This window comes from Rhodamnia argentea, chromosome 11 (assembly GCF_020921035.1).
Source record: "Rhodamnia argentea isolate NSW1041297 chromosome 11, ASM2092103v1, whole genome shotgun sequence".
Taxonomy (NCBI): Eukaryota; Viridiplantae; Streptophyta; class Magnoliopsida; order Myrtales; family Myrtaceae; genus Rhodamnia; species Rhodamnia argentea.
Genome location: NC_063160.1, coordinates 23,848,658 through 23,871,922, shown reverse-complemented (window position 1 = coordinate 23,871,922; position 23,265 = coordinate 23,848,658). Strand labels below are relative to the sequence as shown.

At 41.0% G+C, this 23,265-nt stretch overlaps 2 protein-coding genes and 1 pseudogene across 4 annotated transcripts; 1 reads left to right on the top strand and 2 right to left on the bottom strand.

Annotated features, from left to right (window-relative positions):
• Window positions 1-853: 853 nt before the first annotated feature.
• On the top strand, window positions 854-7,067 carry LOC125312894 (peptide deformylase 1B, chloroplastic/mitochondrial-like). Of its 3 annotated transcripts, none has more exons than XM_048272844.1 (7): window positions 854-1,157; window positions 1,301-1,439; window positions 1,663-1,855; window positions 4,055-4,165; window positions 5,014-5,076; window positions 5,704-5,827; window positions 6,705-7,067. In XM_048272844.1, the coding sequence occupies exons 1-6, from the start codon at window positions 926-928 to the stop codon at window positions 5,800-5,802; spliced, it is 837 nt and encodes a 278-aa protein (XP_048128801.1). In that variant the 5' UTR covers window positions 854-925; the 3' UTR covers window positions 5,803-5,827; window positions 6,705-7,067. The 3 variants fall into 3 exon arrangements, with proteins under 3 accessions (XP_048128801.1, XP_048128799.1, XP_048128800.1); XM_048272842.1 differs by having other exon boundaries at window positions 6,664-7,067; XM_048272843.1 differs by having other exon boundaries at window positions 6,442-7,067.
• Window positions 7,068-7,187: 120 nt separating this feature from the next.
• Window positions 7,188-14,845, bottom strand: LOC125312977 (annotated as a pseudogene).
• LOC115751129 lies at window positions 9,466-11,271 on the bottom strand. The gene is made up of 2 exons (XM_030688867.2): window positions 10,191-11,271; window positions 9,466-10,100 (listed from the first exon to the last, which is right to left on the bottom strand). The coding sequence occupies exons 1-2, from the start codon at window positions 11,105-11,107 to the stop codon at window positions 9,512-9,514; spliced, it is 1,506 nt and encodes a 501-aa protein (XP_030544727.2). The 5' UTR covers window positions 11,108-11,271; the 3' UTR covers window positions 9,466-9,511.
• Window positions 14,846-23,265: the final 8,420 nt, after the last annotated feature.

Genomic DNA, 23,265 nt, shown 5'->3' with positions numbered 1-23,265 from the left:
ATAATAAAGTGATCGTGTGGCCTAGTATAATCTTAAATATAGATCCACACACGATCACATTGTGTTTTGTATAAAATACTCATTAATTGAAAGATCGCGTGACCATTTGATTTGCAACTTCTAAAATTGATTTGATTTGCAATTAAGAAAGAATCAAGTGTTTTCAATTATTGTTGGTATGTGTTATGATTTTGTCTTCTAATTTTAACTTACAATAAAAACACACAAAAGTAAAAAAAGAAGAAGGGTTAATACTACGAAAAATCTCAAATACATTCAAATTTACCCAAAATTATTTTTTTGATCACGAAAAATCTCAAACTGATATAAGCGTGATAAATTTATCCAAAACTATTTTTTGATCATAAAAAAACTCTAAATTGATACACTTGTGACAAATTTACCATAAACTAATTTTTTTAACCACAAAAAATCTCAAACTGGTATAACGGTAACAAATTTACCATTCATTAAATTGAATTAATATTAGGAAAAATTTCAAATTGATACTCCTGTGAAACCATAAAGTGTTACATCCATGAGTTTTCACGTGTCATCTAACTCACAAATTTGATAGTTAAATTTAACTAAAACTAATGGAGGGTAAATTTGTCACAGGTGTATCAATTGAGCGTAAATTTGTCACAAATATACTAATTGAAAATTTTTTATGATTAAAAAATAATTTAAAATAAATTTATCATAAAAATATTAATTTTTAGTCATATTAATAAAAAATAAAAAATCTTAAATATTTTTTCCACAAATTTCGTTTGTGGTCGTAAGCCGACCATCCCACCGTCAGACCTTGCGGAACGGTCAGCTTAGCAAACGCCTTTATTTTTCCAGACACAAAAAACTTCCGTCGCCGTCGCGCTTTAATCTACACGAGCACTTTCCGCCCTGCTTCTCGTCAGTCGCGGCCATGGCTTCTGCTGTTCGCCTCCACTTATCTTCCCTTATCATCTCTCACTCTCTCCTACCTCGTCTCAGCCTCCGTCTCCGCCCTCCTCCTCCGTCTACCTCCGGTCGGCTCCGTCGCTTCTCTTTGACACTTCCGTCCGCGCCCTCCGCTGTCCGGCACGAGCCGCCGTCGCTGCCGGTTCGCGCGCAGGCCAAGCGAGGCTTCTCATCCAAGGACGGCGATCTCGCTTCGGGTAAGTAGCTATTTCATTTAGTGCATATGCTCCGCTCATAGGTACCTGGGATTCGGTGCTTTTGTTCTTTCCCGAGTTGAGAGTTGGAGGAGTTTCGGGCATGTGAGATGCTTTTTTTTTCTCTTTCTCGGTTTACTTTTTAGCTGATGATATTCAATTCGAGGCTCCGCTTAAGATAGTGGAGTATCCGGACCCTGCGCTGAGGGCGAAGAACAAGCGGATTGGGACGTTTGACGACAATTTGAAGAAGTTAGTGGACGAGATGTTCGATGTTATGTACAAGTAAGCTCTTCATTCGCTTTAATGCGGCTGCTGATGTTGGTTGCGATGTTTTAGCGGGGATACTCTGTAGTCAGTGTTGCGGACGTTTGTTTAATGATCACTTGGTCGTTGTCACTCGAGTCTGTCTCTGTTCTTGTCATGCCCCTCCTAGTCATTGTCGGATGCTTAAAGAAAATCCTTACGCAATTACATGGGTTGAATGCTATGGCTTCCTTTTCTGCAGAACTGATGGTATTGGACTCTCGGCGCCCCAAGTAGGGATTAATGTCCAACTCATGGTGTTCAATCCCGTTGGCGAAAGCGGGGAGGGAGAGGAGATTGTTCTTGTGAATCCAAGAATAATTAAATATTCCAAAAAGATGGTGCCCTTCAATGAAGGTTGCCTCTCATTCCCTGGTATTTATGCTGACGTGCAGGTATATTTCTTACTTCTAGCTGCAGCGTTGGTGTTGGACTTCCTTGAGTTGAAATGCTACTTATAGGAGAGAATGGATTTTTTGGATGACATGGCTTGGCTCTTGAGAGTAATGGCTGAAATAGTTGGATCTTACCATTGGCAAGTCTTAAGGCAGAAGCCAGGAAGAAATTAGGAGAGGGAAGGCAATTTTTTACTATAGTTTCATTGAAATTTATATGTAGTTTACTATTTTTCTCGTCAACATACCTGTTTTCCCATTGTTTATGTATGTGATCTGGAGGACGCTGATCTGTGTGACATGTGAGCTGGTATAAACATTGTTGTCATTTCTACATGGATGATAGTTATGTTTTGCAATGTCTTATAGAAGAAGCTTTTTTTCTTTTTGGGCCAAGATATAATTGTGGACTTGTGGCAACTTGACTCCCACCAGTTAGAATAATGGCGCATGTGGAAGAGTATAAACTGAAAACAATCAGTTGGCCATACGAGATCTCAAGTGCATGAAAAGAAAGACTGGCAGGGACGCCTAAAGGGTATGACCTTACAGGTTGGACTAGCCTATACTTACTAGATAGCACATACAGCCATAAACAGTAAGATAATTCAACAAATTGGCTAAATATTTTGTATTCATATCTTATCTAAGTTATGTACATCACTCCTTAGTTACACCAGTTACTCTGGGAGGATTGCGAGGGAAGGTGATCTACTCATGAGTACTAGAACCACCAACAAACTCCATCACTATCTGTACAACCCTCAGTTCTTTTCTTAGGCAAACATCATAACAATGCCTGCACTAGAAACTGCGTCGTTCTCCGTATCACTAGCCTAACCATCCACATCAAAATGGTGAGGTGCAATAGGACCTATCCACCCAGTTATGCCATGATGATACACAACTTTGAATTTGAATGCGAGTCTTCCGACGAGTGGTCTCTCGTCCACATAAACCCTAGAGCGAATAATTTTATAGCGGATTCATAATGGGCTGTTGGGTCGGACCTCGGTATATTCTTCCGTGGACCGACTTATCCATAAGGGTTTGCCATAAAAGTGTTGCTGCATGGGGGTCAGTGGATCCGGCATACTATTATTCCGAAAGATATTTCAACAAACGGAGTGAGTATTAAACCCAACAAGTAGGAACACTAATCCAAATGACTAAACCATCTATAGAATCACGAGATCGCAGGTAAGTCGGCCATTATTAAACACAAACCATATACAAAGCTCAGGGTCTCAAAATCATACCAAATTGAGCTCATTACAAATCAAGATCGGTCGTTGCTCAACGCTCACAATGCCAACCATAGGTAGTCTAGTAGTAAGGATTAGGGATCTATTTGCCTTAGACTCAAGCTCGAAGAAAACGGAGGTTGGATTGCTATGCGGACGAGCTCGGGTTGCCTTTACTCCTTAGCGTGACCCACTTTGGGCAACACCAAGCTCCTCGAGCCGGCATTGACAACCACGGGTTCAGCGAAATGGCGAGAGTTTGGCACAGCTTCGGTGGACGACGCGGTGAGGGGAGTAATGAAGATTGAAGATGAGGAATGAGGGGAGGGGCTGTTCGGCTGGTGGTAATCCAAAACCGAAAGTGAGGAGAGAATATATATATACGGGAGAGGCAGGCGGTCGGTGTAGGAGGTGGTGGTGGCAACATGGCAGTCCTTGCCACGTGAGGGCTGAGGTGTTGCAAGAAGAGAGAACGGTGAGGGATGAGTTGTCGACGACGTGTCGCAATCGGAGGTGATGATTCGCCAGCGATGTGTCGTCACAAGAAGGAAGGCTGAGGTGGCGACATATGACGAAGAGGTGGCGGTTGAGTCAGCAATGAGGTGTTGCTGCGGAAATCGAGTCGTCGCCAAGATGTCATTAGATGGAGAAGGCTGATGTGGTGCTGAAGGTGCGTGTCATGTGTCGCCTTGGTTGCCGTGCGTCGTCCCGTTCTTGATCGGGTTCCAAATTTTGCACCAACCCTATGAGACCAAGTTCAATGTACGATGTGTCCCCGTCGCTCTGTCTTTAATCTTTACCTGTCACCGGCTATTATTCGTGCTAAATACTCATTGCGACGACTCTTTAATCTTGCAGAGAGAAATTGGTTGTTTTTTGCAGTGATACTTTTTCTTAGTGAATCTATGAAGTTTTATTTGCTTGTCAGAGTAAATCTGTCTTGTTTTACATGCAGAGACCAGAAAGTGTGAAGATTGATGCTCTGGATATCAGTGGGGCAAGGTTTACTGTCAGCTTATCTGGTCTTCCTGCAAGAGTTTTCCAGCATGAATTTGACCATTTGCAGGTAGGGCTTTTTGTGACATCATATCGTGTACTTCTAAAAATGGTTTGTATTTACTTTTAAAAATGCTTCAGGTACTCCAGACATCTGTGTACTTGTGGTGTGATATTTTTTTAGAATATTATCACAAAACTTGCTATGTTCTTGCTAATTAATAAAGTACAAGACAGCGAAAAATGTATTGGACAGCATGTAAAAGATATTTGGCTGTAGTCATGTACTTCTTGGACTTTGATGCTACTATCTTCTGCATTATTTAATGAGCGCAATTAATGAAATTGGTAGTTGACAACAAAGGTTCTAAAGCTGGATACTACTGTGTGAATGCCCAGTTGCTAGTTTGTGAGAAGAAACTAGTTGCATTTTGGAGGAAGGATGATCACATAACTGTTACATCTTGCAGTTGCTATCGGACATTTTTTGAAGAAATTATTGGAGCATTTGTTGAAACAACATGGCTACAATGCATGACGAGTTTAGATTTGCATACACAAAACCACAGTGGATCACTGGGGGCCTAAACTGGTTATGCATGAAAATACCTACTCTTAGTTTGAGCAAAATATTTTACACTAGTTTGGCCCTCCTGTCTGTTACGCTGGCAGGGGCAAGCAATTAGTGAAAGAAAATGGTTTGGCCATTGATTCTCAGCATACATAATTTTCTACTTCTAACCATATCTTGGGTTGAAGGTGTCAAGAGATGATCCTCTGTTTCTTACCTTATAAGTGAGCCTTATCGTGCCCATGTAGATCATGTCCCAGAGAAGGGCTTGATTTTTCATGTCAAGGCATTCTACACATTCATGGCTATTGTGAATCTATTCTTATAAATAAAATAATTTGTTGCAGGGGATTGTCTTCTCTGATAGAATGACTGAACAAGTTCTTGACAGCATACATGCAGAGCTGGAGGTGAGTTGATACATGCTTGTTGTGGGTCATTTCTGGTTTGTTCAATTATCGAAATATCTGCCATGGTCAAACTCTGAAGTTATCCCCATGAAATGCTCTATGCATGTTAAGTATCAACTTGATTTTGTTTTTCCCTTGAGAAAAAATGTACCATTTTGGGAATTCCTCATTTGGAGACATCATCTTTCCTTGAATGAGGCAACTTATATGCCTGATGATTGCTTTCAGAAACTGAAATGCTTTCTACTCTAGATGTTATCGATTTTCAGTTTATTAACTTTCTAGTCTTCTCTATTTGCTATCTCTGTGAGAATTCTTTTCAGATTATTTATCCGAAAGAGAAATCTCCTGTATTTATTCAGAATAGGCATGTCTCTTGTTGAATTCAAAAAAAGATGATTAATTGCTTTTGCTTAAAGGCTGTTAGAGGGTCCAGTGTTTCTTAGACATGGAGGTTTTAACAGGGTCAGGGCATTTGACATCTTGCATTAATAGAAGAATTTTTGGGTACTTGTTTGCTTGTGCAGCTCTCATCTCTTTTTATGCATCTTCATTTTCTTCTTATGTTTTTATGCATCTTCATTTTCTGCTTATGTTTTCATTATCAAAATTGTGATGCTTGTCCAGGCCTTGGAGAAGAAGTATGAGCAGAGGACAGGATTGCCCAGTCCTGAACGGATAGATACACGTAGAAGGAGGGTAGCTATTGGTTTTGGCAAGTCATGATTTTATCTGAGGCTTTGATACTCAGGTGAGTACAGCAAAGCTGGAGCTTATATTTTTGGGTCAAAGGACTATTAATGAAGTATCATGGAATTTTGAGGCTGAAGTGGATGGCTTTCTATAAGCAGAAAAGCTCACCTTATATGCAAACCCAGTCAGAATAAGCCAGAACCTGAATACAGAAGTTTTTAACTTTTGCTAGTGATTCCGTGCTATAAATGGCCTAATTATGATATATTTTTATTCTTGAGTGCATATGTATTTTGAGACAATCATAAGGTTTTGTACATTACATTTGTTTTTTAGGCAAGACAACATATATTTGAGAATCTTTTTCTCTTGTGGTTTTTTAAACTTCCAAAACATCTAATTTACTTATAGTTGTTTTATTTTGATTTCATTATTCATGGGAAAGTTTAGAGGACAAGTTGACGGCCATAACTTCATTCTAAAGGAAGAACTGCCCATTCTAAGAAAAGTTTGGCTTGAATGTGATCGGATGCTTGATCTTGTGGTTTTATGAGCTTCCAAATTGTCTAGTTTACTTGTAATTGTATTCAGTTCAATTCTATTAGTACTAGTGCAAGTTTAGGCCCTCTGTTACATTTATGTCTTATGTAACTTAGTATATGGAGTTGACAGAGGAAAGCAGAGAAGCAGCTAAGTGCCTGTTTTGGCCATAAAAGAAGAAAAGAAATTAAAAGAGTATCGATGTCCACACCTGTGGGGTAAATTAGTGTGAGCTGGTCTTCACTAAAGTGCTGAGATAATTACTGTTTTCCTCAGTTTTGTGGCGCCAATTTGCTTTTGTTGGAATAACAACTAACTGTGAAACTTGCGGCAATGTTTCTGGGGTTATTGCAGAATGATAACTCAGAGGGATAATTCTCGGGAGTAATTTCCAGGAAGCAACTGATTTAGATATTTCTTTTTCATTTGGAAGAGTGGGAAGATGCACGGTGCAGGTAGCGGAGGATCAGAAGTCAACAAGTTAGCAGGCAACGTGAATTGATGTTTTGGTTGTAGATTTTCTCATGATTGAGAGCAACATACATGAGTTGTAAAGGATTGAGACTGTAAAGATTTGTGTCCAGACTGGGTCCGTGGTTCTCATCTTTTGAATGTGCTTGTATAATCCTGCGAGGGAAGTGCCGGGTTGTCTCTCCAATTGAATATTTGGCTGAAATATTCATCATGGTTGGTAATGGACGCATGAGTTGTAAAGGCTACACTTGGTTATCAGAGAACATTTATGCAATTAATTGTCCGCACTTCCTTATATTTTCCATCACAAATCACCTTCTAATATGTAGCTGTACACCTACAAACAGGCAATGTCAGACTGAACACATTAGTTTTAAACTACCGCTTGTTCTTTTGTTTGTCTACCCTGGCCATGAGATAGGTCCATCTGGTTTTCTCGAAGGATTCTATGTTTCATCTTGGTGTTTGTCTATTATTCAAGGTTGATATTATATGAGTCCTGATATTATATTAGTCCATGGTTCTCATCTTTGAATGTGTTTGTGCGATTCTGGGAGGAAAGTGCTTGGTGGTCTCCGACAAATAGAATATTTGGCTGGAATCCACTGTTAAAATGGAAAAAGTATCTCTGTACTCCTGTATATTCATGTGTAGAAATACAATTCTATCACTAGAACATGATGATTCCCTTACATGTGTATATTTCCATATAGTTCCTCCCTACATAGTTGGCCAAATATGGCTGAAGAGATCACTCAAAGCCTAAGGTATGTATATCTAGCAGAATTCTTTGCCTAAACTCAGCATGGAACAAGCTGAGATGGTAAGTTTGATGGCTTTCCCTTTCTGTAAGCAGCTGATTGGAGGTTCTGAGGTGGTTTTCAACTCACCATATGTCTCCCAGCAGAAGGGATCATACAAGTGGCTGCCTTGAACTGATTTCAACTCTATGCTTGTAAGAGACACGCCGATGCAAGGCAAGCTGTCACTGCAGGCAAAATGTACAGGTTGCACCGTGTAAGTTCCTTTTATGTTCATGTAGTTTATGCCTGAAATTGCTACAGCCGCTGTTTCATTCTTGCATTTTTCTTGGTCACAGTAGAACTGGTCAATCATAATAGGAGTGTGAACCTCAGATACTTGGATGTTTGAGAACATGATATCTTGTACAGATCCTGAACCTCCCTGATTCCAAAAAAAAAAAAAAAAAACAAGAAAGAAAAGTTTATCAATTTTGCCTTGCTGCAGTTTGAAGTTGAGTTGTTACTGTTTTGTCAATGAAGTGGACAATCGAAAAAGGTTGTAGAGGTCATTATTGGATTAGGGTCTTTTTACCTGCCATGTCTTTATCCTGACCCCCGTTAATGTTCCAGTAATTATTGTGTCTCGGATGGTTACATTTGAGACACAAGCTTTAGTGTTGTCCTTTCCTAGTCCTCCTATACTGATACCATGTCCTGGTCCACAATTTACATTGTGTATGTATACATTGGAGCATCCAGTCTGTATTGATACACAGTCATCTCCTGCAAAAAAAAAAAAACTGGTACTCAATTATCGTTTCTAGTTTAAGGATCCTTTGGAAAAAATGGGGAGATCCTTCCTTCAAAGGTCTGTGTATTGTCGAGCGACTTTTGGGCGGACTAATTCTGAGAAGACTTTTGTTAATGGGTACCCAGGGGCATTTGTTAAGCATTCAATTAAGAAACTTGATAGTTTTCAAAGCATCACTGTTCTTGTGTTATGCAAAATCAATGTTTTAAAAAGTGAATTATTCTAAATTAAGTATGCTTAACCAGTGACCTGGGGGCACTCGTTAACATCAGGTGCTTGTGGTGCCCCTGAAGGAAGGATACACTGCTTTGGTGTTAGGAAAATGGAGGATTACACGCACGCAATATCTGTGCTGTAAATCAGCACATTCTGGGAATTCTGCAGATGGATTCCATCAGTGTTGGGACTGTCTCCTGGGGAAGATATAGTAACACCAAAAACCTGGACATCTGTGCAAGAGTCGAACTTTAGGTGGGTCTGAGGGCTGTTCTGTATAGTTATCCCGTTGACTGCTACATCAGAGCTTCCATAGAACCTAAGTGCCTGCATGCCAAGATCACATTGTTTTAGGAGTTTACTTCTGTTCTGTGGGATTTTGAGGTGGAAAGACTGGAAATTACCGTGGGCTTGGTGCTTGGCATTTTACTTAGATTAGTACTTATCTGCAGCATGTTTGAAAATAGTCGATAAGTTTCAAGAACTGTGGTTAGGCTTTTAACTGGAACTATGCATGCTAGTGGGTAAAATCTATGTTACACGGACACGGGACACGACACGCGACACGACACGACACGACACGCCGACACGTGAATTCTCAAAAAGTAGAAAATTCCGACACGCTAGGACACGTTTTATATTATATGTATATTTTTATATATACACAATAAATCATTGTTTTTATAATTTCAACAATAATACATCATGATGTCGAAACTATTATTAATCTCCTCCTTAGAAAGGTCTCACAAAATATATCATGTGTAGGCAAAGTAAAACCATACTTTGCGATAAAAAAATACATCATGTGAAGAATTCAACTACATTTCATTTCAATAATCCATAAAACTTGGAGGGAAAAAAAAAAAGCAATCCACATTCCACCTTAAATTTAACATTTAACCATAGGTGGAAAACAAAAAACAAATTCCATTTCACCATAAAAAATAACAAGAAGTCATGGATCTACATTATCCGCTCCTCCCGACAAAAGAACGGATTCTATATCGGGCTCATCAAGTGAAAGACTTGCAACTTCAAGCACCCCAACATCTTGAAACGTGTCAAATGCATCTCCGCCAATATCCCACATCTTGGTCTCTCCTTCTAAATATCGTGGGTCTTTTCTTGATAGAAGACGAAGGTTGCTATGAATGAAAACCAAATCTTCTGCACGTCTTGGAGTCATCCTATGTCTTCTTGCCGATTGCACAAAGGAGTAGGTACTCAGGTTTCTCTCGGCACAAGATGAAGAAGAAGGTTGTGCAAGAAGCTTGAAGGCTATTTTTTGAAGCATAGGTGCACATGCACCATGTTCAACCCACCACATCTTAGGCTCCATAAAATACCGATCTCGAATGGAATGAGGGTCTTGAAAACGCCCACTATTGCACGCAAAATCTGCATACTCCACACTCACCTTATAGAGCTCATCCTCATTAGGAAAGTATTTCCTAAGACATTTCTTTCTTTCTTCATTGATCTCATAGTCCATGTGTGGAGAAACTCGAGTAGAATCTTCATCGAGCCATTGATCACTATAGTACCTTATTTAACAAAACATATATAAGTAAAAGGAGCATTATATCAATATGTTAAAGAAAGAATAACCAATATAATATAAGTTTAGAACTTACTTAGGATTTAAGGCATGTGCCAAGCAATGAAGTGGAGTGTTGTTCCTAGTCCAACGATCCACAAGAATTTTATGAACCACCTCATAAAACGTAGACTCCTCATGTAGCCTTTTCACTTCATGCATGTATATAACTTTCTTCACTTTTTCAATCATCAAATCCCACATGTCATAAACCAAGTGAAGACAAGGCTTGTCGGTGTCGCAAACTCTAAGCATGTCATAAATAGGAGCTGTGAAGGAAAGTATGTAATCTATTGAATCCCACCAAAGATCATCCAACACTTTTTCCTTGACAAACCTAGCCCTCCCTTGATTATCATCTCGATAAGTACTCCATTTCTCACAAATAACCATGTTTTGAAGACCATTTTTTATCAACTTGAATCTCTTAAGCATCACAATCATCGATGCAAAACGAGTATCCGCCACGGAAAGCAACTTTAAGTGAATAAACTCGTTGTATATTGCCAATCTCATCGAATGGTTCATGATGAAATTTTTGATTTGCATAACATCATCAACAATCTTTGTAATCCAATTACATTCATCGTATGCTACTTCATTGGCCTCCACATTCTTTGCGGCACAAATGTTCTTCAAAGCTAGATTAAGCGTGTGCACCACACAAGGTGTCCAAACAATGGACGGAAATTCTTGTTCAATGAGTTGTCCCGCACCCTTACAATTTGAAGCATTGTCCGTAATAACTTGGACCACATTCTCATGTCCAACTTCAATGATTACTTCTTTCAATAAGTTGAAAATGAAATGCATGTCCTTCCTTTCATTCGAACAATCAACCGATTTTATAAACATAGGATTTCCATCCGACACCGCCATAAAGTTAATAAGTGGCCTCCTTTGTGAGTCACTCCATCCATCACTCACGATACTTACACCCTTATCCTTCCACATTTTTTTAATTGGTGTACACAAGCTCTCAATATTTGCTTTCTCTTTTTGCAATAAAGTAGTCCTCAACAAATTAAATTTCGGTGGTACATATCCCGCAATGTTGTGATTAGCGGCATAAGTGAAAGCTTCATGAAAGTAAGGGTTATTTGCTAGGTTAAACGGCAAGCCCGCCTGAATAAAACATCCTAGCAATCAAATGATCTAAATGTTCCCGTTGAGATATGTTGAATGCTTTCTCAATTGCTCCTCCACTCCCACTCCCACTTCCACTCCCACTTCCCATTTTCCTTTTCTTAGAGTCAAATGTTGAATCCATTTGCACACTACTACAACTAGAAGGTGGCAAAGGCACATTTCTAGGAGCATTACTCCGTAATCTATCATTGACCTCCTTATCTAGTCTTTCCATCTCCAAAAGATCTTGTTTTTCTACTTTGCCGCATTTTGCAATCCCTCTTCCACTTATCATCAACAAATGAGCCCTAATTCTCGTATAGGAACTCTTAAAATCTTTTTCACAAAAATTGCATTTCCAAGAACAATTCCCCCCCGCATCTCCATGATTAGCCAACTTAGTAATAAACCTCCACAAGTGGTTTATTTAAATCTTCATTGCTCTTCTGTCCATGCTTGATAAGTTGATATCACTCTACAAAAATGTAATTACAAGGACTATAAATTTCAACGTATAAGTTTTGGTCCCCAAAATAGACATCAAACATAGCCGAGATATGCACAATAGATAAAGACACCCGCTTGAACATACAATAAGGAAATTAGTTTCTTCTTATCTTAAGTTCTTAACCCGTTTGGACTTCCTCAAGAGCGTTGACGCCGTTGAGTGCCCTTTCCCCTTAATTAAGCATAGAACAGTAAAATAGCACACTAGTCCAAGAGCATTGACGCCGTTGAGTGCCCTTTCCCCTTAATTAAGCATAGAACAGTAAAAAATAGCACACTAGTCCATTTTAGCTTCAGGGGTGAAGAAGAGAAGAAATAGCACTCAAACGGTGGAATCAAATAAGCATAGAAACAAAAAATTAAGTGGGGGAGTGAGATGGACGTACGCGATTCGCGAGCCAAGATGATACTTAAAACGCGGGTGAACAGAGGCGTGAGCAGGTCGGCCGGAGGAGGGGAGATCCAAAACCCCGTCTTCAACCGCGGCGCAACAGGGGAGATCCAAAACCCTTGTCTCGAGCGAAGCGTGAGCAGAGGAGGGGGAGCAGAGGAGCGATACCTTGAGGCGGCGCGGCAAGAGTAGAGACGCGAGCTGAGGCGCGAGCTGAGGCGTGATCAAGGCGGCGAGCTGACGCGAGCTGAGGCGAGTTGACAGTCGCAAGAGGGAGAGGGAGATGCCGGCGCGAGCTGAGGCGCGAGCTGAGGTGTGATCGAGGCGGCGAGCTGACGCGAGCTGAGGCGAGTTGACAGTCGCGAGAGGGAGAGGGAGACGCCGGCGCGAGCTGAGGCGTGATCGAGGCGGCGAGTTGACGCGAGCTGAGGCAAGTTGATAGTCGCGAGAGGGAGAGGGAGACGCCGGCGCGAGCAAAAGCCGGCGATGGGAGCCGGCGACGGTGGCGAGTCGCGAGATGGAGGCCGGTCGACGATCGCGAGAGGGAGAGCGAGAGCGAGAGGTGAGATCGCGACCGAGAGGGGTGAGTTGAAATTAGGTCAAAATTGGGTGTTTGTTTATTTTAGGTTTTTTAGCGTCGGACACGCGAGGGACTCGCGTGTCCGTGGAGTTGACCGCGAGTCCGGTCTCGGACACGCGTTGACCGCGTGTCCGAGAAGTGTCCGGAGGTGTCCCAGCGTGTCGGACACGTGTCCGAGTCCGACACGTGTCCGACACGGGAAAAAAATTTCAAACAACGAGTCCGTGTAACAGAGGGTAAAATATAACCAATAGGAAAAAGTGTATGTGTAATATGCACTGAGTTACCATATCGGTGGAGCTAATTGTTGAATTTTGGGCTGTGGAGGAGACCGAATCCAACTCATCCGTTGGATAAACAGTGGCTGAATCATTCCACCAAACAGAGCCTTGTCCGTCAATGGTGCCCTTTCCCTTAATTTTGATCTTTGTGAGCTTTGTGAATTCAATCCATTGGAGGAGACCTGATCCCCAAGCCTGAGAGCTTGTTGGAGCAATTATCTTGCCATCTAACTGTATAGAAGACAAGTTACAGAAGTATGGCTATCCCGTGGAATTCTATCCTAGATTTTCTTCTCACCAAATCTTCTACAAGGTTTTGAACCCGATTAATGCCTCAGCCAGAATTGGTCCAATGCCGAATGTTGATATCTAATGAAGTTAACTGGCAGGAATGGGATGTTAAAGTTACCTGAAACACAATGCCTGGTTTGCAATTAGGCCCTGAGAAAGAGATTGGCTTGACCATAAACACGGACCCAGATGGGACCACCAGTGTTGATGCCGCCACTTGACATGCTGCTGCCCATGCTGCTTCAAATGCCTGTCCAGTTGACTTAATTAGGTTATATTTTTAAAACCGTAAAGACTCTTAAATCACATCCCTGCTTATTATGCTGCTGCATGAGCTGCTTCAAATGCTGTTTCAAGGTTTTCAATATTTTACTAATTGTTGTTTTGAGGTTTACTTCCTGTTTCAAATTATTTACTGATTGTTGTTTTGAAGTTTTTTATTATGCTGCTGCCCAAGCTGCTTCAAATGCCCGTCAGTTTGACTCAATTACTTTTTATCCTAAAACCCATAAACTCTTAAATGACATCCCCGCTTTTTCTTTAAGTTTCAAACAAAATAAAAATTGATCCAACTATTTTTCAATTATTTACTGATTGTTTTTTCGAGGTTTACTTCCTGTGCCCATGAAGCATCTCCTGGCCAAACTATCGGCCACATTCATTTCCCCTAGGTCTGCCTTGTTGAGCATCAGTACAAATGGTGCGGCACCTGTTAAAAATTACAGTGACTACTGATTTCTTTCTGGATAAACTGTGATTACTGACACCGCTTGGTTTAAACTGTGACCCATGAAGCATCTCCTGGCCAAACTATTGGCCACATTCATTCCCCTAGGTCTGCCTTGTTGAGCATCAGTACAAATGGTGCGGCACCTGTTAAAAATTACAGTGACTACTGATTTCTTTCTGGATAAACTGTGATTACTGACACCGCTTGGTTTGAGTTCTACAATTTGAATTGTGGAGGTTGGCAGTTCTATGCATATGCACTGCCTGGGTGTTGCCTGGTGGGCTATGTAAGATCATTTAGCCCCAGCACACACTAACCATCCAGCAGGCAATGCTGCTCTATACTACTGTTGTTTTCTTGCGATGTTCTCTTGTCAGATTTTCGACCCACAACTGCTTGAGAGCAAGGCGGAAGAACAGGTCTGATTTGCAAAGAAAATATACAGTTGAAAGCTTTTAAGAATAATAATCACCTTCGTATCATCAGCATGTCCATCCCCTTTGGCACCATAGTCCAGCACATTAAAGGTGGTAGTACGCCCTGAACTTCCTGCTAAACTTGTCATAGTATCTTGAGGAACAGTGTACCCATCTCCGTTCACCTTTGGCGAAAGGCGGTTGTGATGTTGGCAGTGGTGTCGGTGTCCACCTCGATGACCTTGTCCTTTTTTAAATTGGCAAGCTTCGCTGTGCCTCCAATGCTTGCCTTCTCTGCCATAGCAAGTCCCCAAACTTGCACTCAAAATGAAAATGGCAATGAGAAGGAGGATGGTGTCGATCCTTCGGATTTATCTTAGCCATCCTCATGTGTGTGGTCAATGAAGCAGAGGGAGGGAGGGAGGGAGGGAGGGAGGGAGGGAGGCAGATGTTTGAAGGAGTATAATAAACTAAGGGTGGCTGATGAAGAGGATGTTGGTCACTCTATTTATAAGCAGGAAGCGTCGCTGAGCATGAAGAACTCGGATTCATTGCACTGTGTGACCATGTGCCCCACAGTTTAACAAGAGTAGTTTGAAGGAGTATATTAAACTAAGGGTGGCTGATGAAGAGTATGTTGGTCACTTTATTTATGAGCAGGAAGCATTGCTGAGCTTGAAGAACTCGGTTTGTTGTGCTGTGCGACCACTTGCCCCGCAGTTTGGCAAGAGTATGGAGCGTACCTTTCGCTTTCTGTGATTTTCCTGACTCTTTTGGCTTGTGACTTTTTGAATTCGTTAAACAAATGGAATGTACATTGTCACTACCGTTAAATAGGACAAGTATGGTAGGAATTCTAAACTGGGGTTAGAACAATGTTCGTGCTGTCTGTTAGGCCGTAGCTCTCTTTTCTCTGTTTGATTGTCATAACCTGAGTGGCTCATGTCGAGATTGCCTGTATCTGAATCAGTTGTGATTCTGTCCAGGTTTCTTCAAGTTGGCCTCGGCATGTGATGCCGGTGATTCCGCGCCCGACCTTTTTCAGGACATCGACTTTTTATTTTTATTTTAATGATGTGTGTAGTGAATGCAATTTGTTCTTGATTAAGAATGCTTAATATGTAGGTTTGAGGTACTCGTGGCCTTGTCTAGATTTAAGAGATAGAGCTCGGTGGAGAAGAAGTGGTGGGAATGGGATTGGATTTCCATGATGATCCGGCTGTCGAATGCATATGCAGTTAGGCTCTTCTTTTCTTTCCCCAACCGATTTGTCTCTACCGTTAACAATGAACTCGTGACTCTCTGTTTTTGTCTTACATTAAATCACATGTTGTAGACCCACTATTCGTTTTCGCATGATGTCACTGAAGGAGATAGATGAATTAAGCAATCGGGTGAAGGTTGAACTTATTACCTCTTCTGTAAGACCGGCCGCAGAGCAAGTCAATAGTTAAAAAGAGTGCTTCGATTTCATTTACTGAGGAATTCCATATAAATCTTACACAAATGCACGGTTGGTGTAGTTTGTTCCTTGCGTTTTACATCGTTTCGCCGCTCCTGACCGCGTAATTGGTCCACAAGCCATATTGTTTTGTGTAACTGGGTAAGATGGGTCAATATGCACGGAGATCGGTCTGTTGACCTATGATCAGAAATAATTCAATGCGACCTTGCTGCTATGTTAGTTCGAAATATTGAACATGTTCTAAATCATTCGAACTGTAATCGCATCGGAATTTGACACTAGCCCAATAAAATGAATCCTCGTTGATTTGGCAAATGGGTGATTCCGATTCTGAGGATCATGTGGAGCCATGGCTCCATCCTATTCAATAACGAGATGAGATGTAGATCTGGGTTCTTCTTAACCATGATGCCATGAGAACATGACAAGCACACGTGATCCATAGTTAACAATTAAGTATCAATCGATGAATGCCATTAACCGTTAGTTTACCAACATTTGGCAAAGCCTCACGTAATCCGAGCTGGCTTGCCAGATCAGACATATGATACTATTCATGAACATACGCCTTGGTAGAATTCAATCTATTTGAAAATGACCTCGACAAGATCATCCGAACATGATACAAAGCGGCGCTCCAATCGAATGCACGATACCGTTTCTATCGTCGAGCGGAATCTGATCGATAAAAGCATGACACGAGACATCGAAATTTCCAAGAGGTGATATCATCTTAATCTTGCCCGCATGATGGGTCCGAGTCGCCGTCAACTCTTGCCAGTGTTGCGGAGATACATAAATTAGCTAACAACTCAAGTTGTATAACACGAGAAAAGATTGAATTATTGAAGATGGTTACGGGGAATAAGGCCGCCATAAGCGGCAAGGGACAAGGCAAAATCTTCGAGATTTTGTGTGCTGAGGTGGATTACAAAGATGAAGAGATGCTTCATTAGGACAAAACGGGGTTAGCTAACTTGTCCTCCTTGCCAATGACGCTTCTGTTGGTGAATGTTCTCTGGCCGCACGGCTGAACAAAAGGATGCCAAACCGTTAAAACAGTTATAATAGAATAATATAATGATGACTCACTTTGATTGGCACCAAAAATTGGATAAATCTTTTAGGCCCTCCTAGAAATCAAGTACCCTTTTATTCAACTAATCACGAGAACTTCAAGTATTGTTTAAGTGTCTCTCTCTCTCTCTTTTTTTGCCTCGGAAAAAGACTTTGAACGGGATCGAGATGTCCTCAGCCATGGGCGGAATGTTAGGTTTAATGCGCTAACGAAGCACCAATTCTGCACCGGCGAGCCCGGTGCCATAGCCGCAAGCCCCACCGGATGTGAGTGGGGAAACCCAAAACCGGCTATACAAGCTAAGCTTAGTTCCGCCCTTCATGCACTCATCGAGGTTTCCTAAGATCGATGGTAGACTGGGGAATTGAATCCGAAAACTCTTCGGCTGGCAAGCCAAGTCCTGGACTTTCTCGACCAGTTCGCCCCAGTGAGAGGAATCGTGAAAAACCACGAATCCTAAATTTTCCCCTGCTTCGACAAAACTATTATCGAATCACGGGATTCGCCTCCTCAAACCACGTTATTGAAAACTCAGACGTTGCAAATATTCGACTCCGACGTTGTTGTACGTTGCCTTCCTGATTTGCCAAGTCCAGAAAACGACTCGAGCGCGAGATTTTTGCCTCAGTTCGGGTATAGATACGCCGCACTTGGAGGATGATCTGGTCATGCTCACGCACGCGCGGGTCATCCTAGACTTGCCATTCTATTTTCCTGTTAAGCCCGTGAAGCTTTGACATCGCCACATCACATCATCGCTGTCTAGGCTGCGTCCTCTTTCATTTTCCGGCGTATTAAAAAGCTCGTCTCCGATCAAATGGACGACGTAGTTGCTTGTCGTGTTAGCCAGGCGTATTAAACATCTAGTGCGATTCTATGGCGAGATACCCTTCAGTGTCCCGACCTTGATTTCGTTTCGCCCAGAAAGAGAGAAAAGGAAATCCTTGCTCTAAGGCGTTCCCACGTTCACGCTCCAGAGTTAATATATAAACAATCACCGGGAAAAGTACACTAGAAGTGCTATAACTTTTGTACGACGTTCACTTGAGTGCCATAACTTTCAAGGCGTTCACTTGAGTGCCATAACTTTAAAAAACCGTTCACTTGAGTGTTATATTGACGTGGCAGCCGGAAAAGCTAATGTGGCAAGCGGAAAAGTTACCGTAAACGCCGGAAAAGTTATTGTAGCACGCCGAAAAAGTTACTGTAGACGTCGAAAGCCGACATGGCACGCCGAAAAAGTTACTGTAGCACTCAAGTGAACGATTTTGCTTCGACGTGGCATTCAAGTAAACGATTTTTAAAAGTTATGGTACTTAAGTTAACATTTTGAAAGTTATAGCACTCAAGTAAACGCCGTACACAAGTTATGACACTTCTAGTATACTTTTTCCACAATCACCGGAGGTCGATTCTTTGCCCCCATTTTCAAGTGTCCCATAAAAAAGGCATCAACCTATACCGAGAAACCATTTTGGCCATCATTAGAGCTTTCGTCAAAGCTAGCGCCGGACTCAACCAGAGCATCGGGGCAGTCGACGGGTATCAGGCCGTACGATCCTGATTGCAAGGGATGGGACTTGAACCCCGGATCAGGCGCATACCAATTTGGTGCTGGGGTCCGTATGGTTTTTGGACTCTTCCACCTTAACAACTCAGCTTTTAGACGAGGTTCGCCGGAGATCCGGACCACAAGAGCACACCATCTGATCTTCTAGATTACGTGACGACTCTGTCATTGACTTCACAACGTCCCACCATCGAGAAAGAAGGGCTCGCAATGAATGACGATGAATCAGCTTTTGCTGAATTGCTTGTCGTGCTTGGATTTCTAAGTTAAGCAGCGGATTTCTCGCATCTTCTTCCATCTTCCTCTATATCCCTATCTTTGACCTTTAAGATGCTTCGAGACTTTTTCGGCAATTTTGTGAACTTCATCCAAGCGCTTCGCAAGTCTTTGCAACTCCTCTCTCACTACTTTCTGTTATGATGTACATGTGAGTTGTGTTAGAAAAGTTTGGCGAACCGACATGGTGTTAAGCAATCGTCAATAAATGACGTAAATGTAAATAAGGAAGTGGCTTTTATTGTTCGGCAAGGGCAAAGGCCTCCTATTCCTCTAGACAGGACAGATGGGATTCTTGCTTCCATATGCCACCCAATGAAACTCTTCGTGCCTTTTTAACCTATTAGTGTTCTATTTGTGCCTTTTCAATCTATTAGTGTTGTTGTTGTATAGTTATGGCATTGGAGACGCCGAACTTGCACCGCATTTTCGCAAAGCCGTAGTTACTATAGAGAAATATTTCGGCGTGTGCTCATTGCCTATGATGATGAGAGTTTCGATGATCGGCCGCGATTGTCCTATGATTATATGACAAATCCTTCTTGTGGAAGGAGGGAGCTGCTCGAGGTTAAACCAAGTTGATTTACTTTTTAAATTTACACTATATTGTAATGCTTTGTGATTGATTTTTTCTTGAAATTACGTACATCTTTTTTAATTGAAAAAAAAAAAAATTGTCTTGACTTGGACATACATCACATAGTTAAACAGTGGAAATTGAAAACACGAAGGACCAAATCTCCTTCAATGAAACTCATTTTTGAATAGCCAATTAGGTTGGACTTTGGGAAAAGTATCAAAAAAGTCATAAACCTATTGCATTTGTACTAATTCAGTCATAAATCAATTTAGTCCTAATTTTTTTTTGCATTGTTATCAATTGAGTCCATATGGGTAGTTTTTGCTAGGAATTGCTAACGTGAATACCAGCAATCTGACGTGGCACGACCAATTCCGACATGGACATTTTATAATAATATTTTAATAAAATTTTTGAATTTTAATTTATTTTAATTTTTTCTTTTCTTTTCTATTCTTAATGCTTTTTTTTTTTTGTTGAGGGCCAGCAAGGGCCGCTAGCCATAGGCGAGGCTTAGACTCGAAGAGGGCAGTAACACCCTTGCCTAACCCTAGGGATGAGAGGTTTCTAATTCCTTTCCGGTTCTACTTGAAACTTGGAACCTACTAGTTGGAATCAATTTCTCATTTTTCGAAACTTGAAACCTTTCATGCATACCATGAAAACCGAAACTTGAACTTTCATTCTATCGTTGGAGACGGGGCACGGTACACCAAATTCAGCCTTGTCTCGTCTCGAACGGGGCAATATTTCCCCTTGAAATGGGCATTTTTGGTGGCACGCATGACGCTTGGATTATGATTCTACAATAGTTGTAGAACATGAAAGAGGTCTAAAGTAGAATGATTCATAGATCTTGCAAAACTTTAACCATTTTATATTTTATCCTGGCCGCAGCCCGCCTCATACGCAATCCCATCTATCTCCGAAATTGTCAATTCTATAGACTCCTTGAATGCACTAGTTAGGCACAAATTTTCCCACACACTATCAACATAACACCTCCTCGATGGCATTTACATTAATCAATTGGATGCTCACTACTCTTTGAATAATCTCGATTTTCCTCTCTCTTTCTCGGACAAGGTGCCGTAAATGCGAAATTTATATTTCCTTCGAAATAGAAATCACATCTTTGAAAACCTTTAGAATTTTCCCGTTGTTTCCTAGCTGAGAAGACAACAGAGCACAACCTCGGTTTTCCCGAAAGATTTTATTCGGTGACGGGCTAAATTTACCTTTCTGGTGATTATAGTCTTCGACCGACTAATTACTTAAACCGACTAAAAGATGTACATGATCATTAGACCCTTAATTCGTATGATTTAGGAAAAGTCGAACTTTTGTCTCTCGTTGCCTGCTCAGATTTTTTTTTTTTTTTTGGGTCGAACATTGCTTGCTAAATTTTTTTTTTTGGGGTCTCTCGGTGATGGGCTAAATTTTTTTTTTTTTTTGGGGTCGCACATTGCCTGCTCTCCTTACCCAAAAAAACATTGCATGCTCAAATTTTTTTTTTTTTTTTTGGGTCAGAAAACATTGCCTGCTCAATTTAAGTAGTGCATTTATACTTGGGTTTGAATCCTAACTGCCCCTGCCAGCCATGTTTCTATTTTTGGGTATTTGGAGGATCCGCTAATTAATTTTAAGCCCGGTCCACATTTGAGTGAAGGCACTTTCGGGTCAAACTGTGATAGGGCCCGACGGGAGCAAGTCTTGTCTTAAGCCCGTCTCTAGATTTCTTAGATTAAAGCCCAAAGTTATCATGCCATTAAGGGTTAATGCCACGAAAACATCAAATTTGTACGATAAATTTATCTCAAATTAATTTTTTAATCACAAAAAATTTCAAATTGGTACGCCTATGGTAAATTTACTTAAAACTAATTTTTTTACTACTAAAAACCCCATACTGATATACTCACCACGAATTCGCCTTTCCGTAAAATTGGATAAACACCATGAAAAACTTTAAACTAGCATATATGTGACAAATGGCATGCAAAAATCCCAAACTGGTATACTGGTCAATTGTCACGTATCCTCTAACTCAGCAATTAAACTGTAAAATCTAACAGAGGGTAAATTTATTCTTTTTTTTATTCTTTTTTAGGTAATTCTATGTGGAAGTAGAATCGTGAGAAAAAGAATCGCCTCACCAAAAGTTTAAAAGTTTGCTACCTCCATCTTAGCATACACTTATTACTATATATAAAAAAAGAACATGTAGTCCAAAAACCGTGGTTAGAAAAGTTTGTATGTCCTTCCCATTTCAATGTCGTGTTAAGATATGGATGCTCGATCTCTGAGTTTGGACATGGACCGAGTCTTCTCTATTGTTGTTTTTAGCGCCTCGACGGCATATCACATAACCGGGCAAGACTTTTATCACATCACGACATTGACCAGCTAGATTCACATCTTTTAGCTTGTGCATGCTCTTAAGTAACTATCTTGTACCCGTGAATTGCTAAGAAGCTAAGCTGAACCCATCATGCATTGACTTTTGTATTGACTTCTTCCCTGCCGTGGGACTTCCTATGCATTGACTTGTCAACGCTCAACATTCAGAGGACACCTCAGAACTGTGTTTCTTGACAATCACAATCTCCACTTTCTATGAAATGCCTAGATTTTTTACTTTCTTTTTTTCTTTCTTTATGAATATAACTAGGTCAGGTCAGTTGCTGGTTTTTTTTTTTTTTTCATTCACATCTCGTCTGATATGTTTTCTCAAACGATCTTAAGACTCGTGAAAATGAAAAGATGATATTGACTAATGACGAGTCTGGTTAATAAATAAGATAATCCTTTTTTGAGATTGGCTTTTCACTGTCTCAAATAAAAACCCATTGAGCTCCCACTCTCGATGTACGTTGCGCCGTTTCGATATTCATGTACCGTCAACTTAAGATGCTCAATTCATCAGAGCTAGTTTCGCCGGAGGCGAATGAAATCCGCCGTCGGAGTTCATGTCGCTGGTCTGAGAAGACGCCGGGGTGTTGTGATTTCCCCCAAGAGATTGAATTCTAGAAAGATCTCTTTCCCCGGGGGCACTAAATCGAGAAAGCAAACCCTCGCACAACTTTACTCCATCGGCAATATTCCTAAAATGACACTCTTTTTCTTTATTCATTTAATTTGTAGGTAATACTACATGCGTGGAAAGTTGAATTATGAGCGAAAGAATCACCTCACCAAAAGTTAAACTTTCTAAGAAGGGCCTAGGTTTTTGGTTTTTTTTTTTTCTTCCTCTTTCTTTCTGAATATAATGGTTAGGCAACGTTGGGATAATTTTTTTTAATATCTCGATCGATATGCTTTCTCAAACGATTTTATGACCCACGAGAATCAATAGATGGCATTAACGAGTCGTCAGCCTCGATAATAACCATAACCGATTTTCGAAATTGGCTCTTCGGTGTCTTAAATAAAAAACCCATTGAGCTTTCATTTTCGATGACCGTATCGTCTCGATACTCACACGCGGTCAACTTAAGATGCTCAAATTCAAGCCAATTTTGCCAGAGGCAGCTGAAACCCGTCCTCGTAGTTCATGCCGGTGGCCTGAAATAACGCCGGTGTGTTGAGACCCCCCAACTTTTTTTTTCCCCTTTTTTTTTTGGTGAGACCCCCCGACTTCCCGGTTGAGCTCCAGAAAGAACTCTTTCCGGGGTTGCATTCTCCCGTTCTGTACCACCGGAGATGAGGTTCGATTCGAACCATGGTTAGCTTTACACCTAACCAGGGTTTGTCCACGGTCTTCATTCGCTCCGCGTCTGCCGTCCAGCCGTTATAAATATCAAACCTTCCCTTGCATCT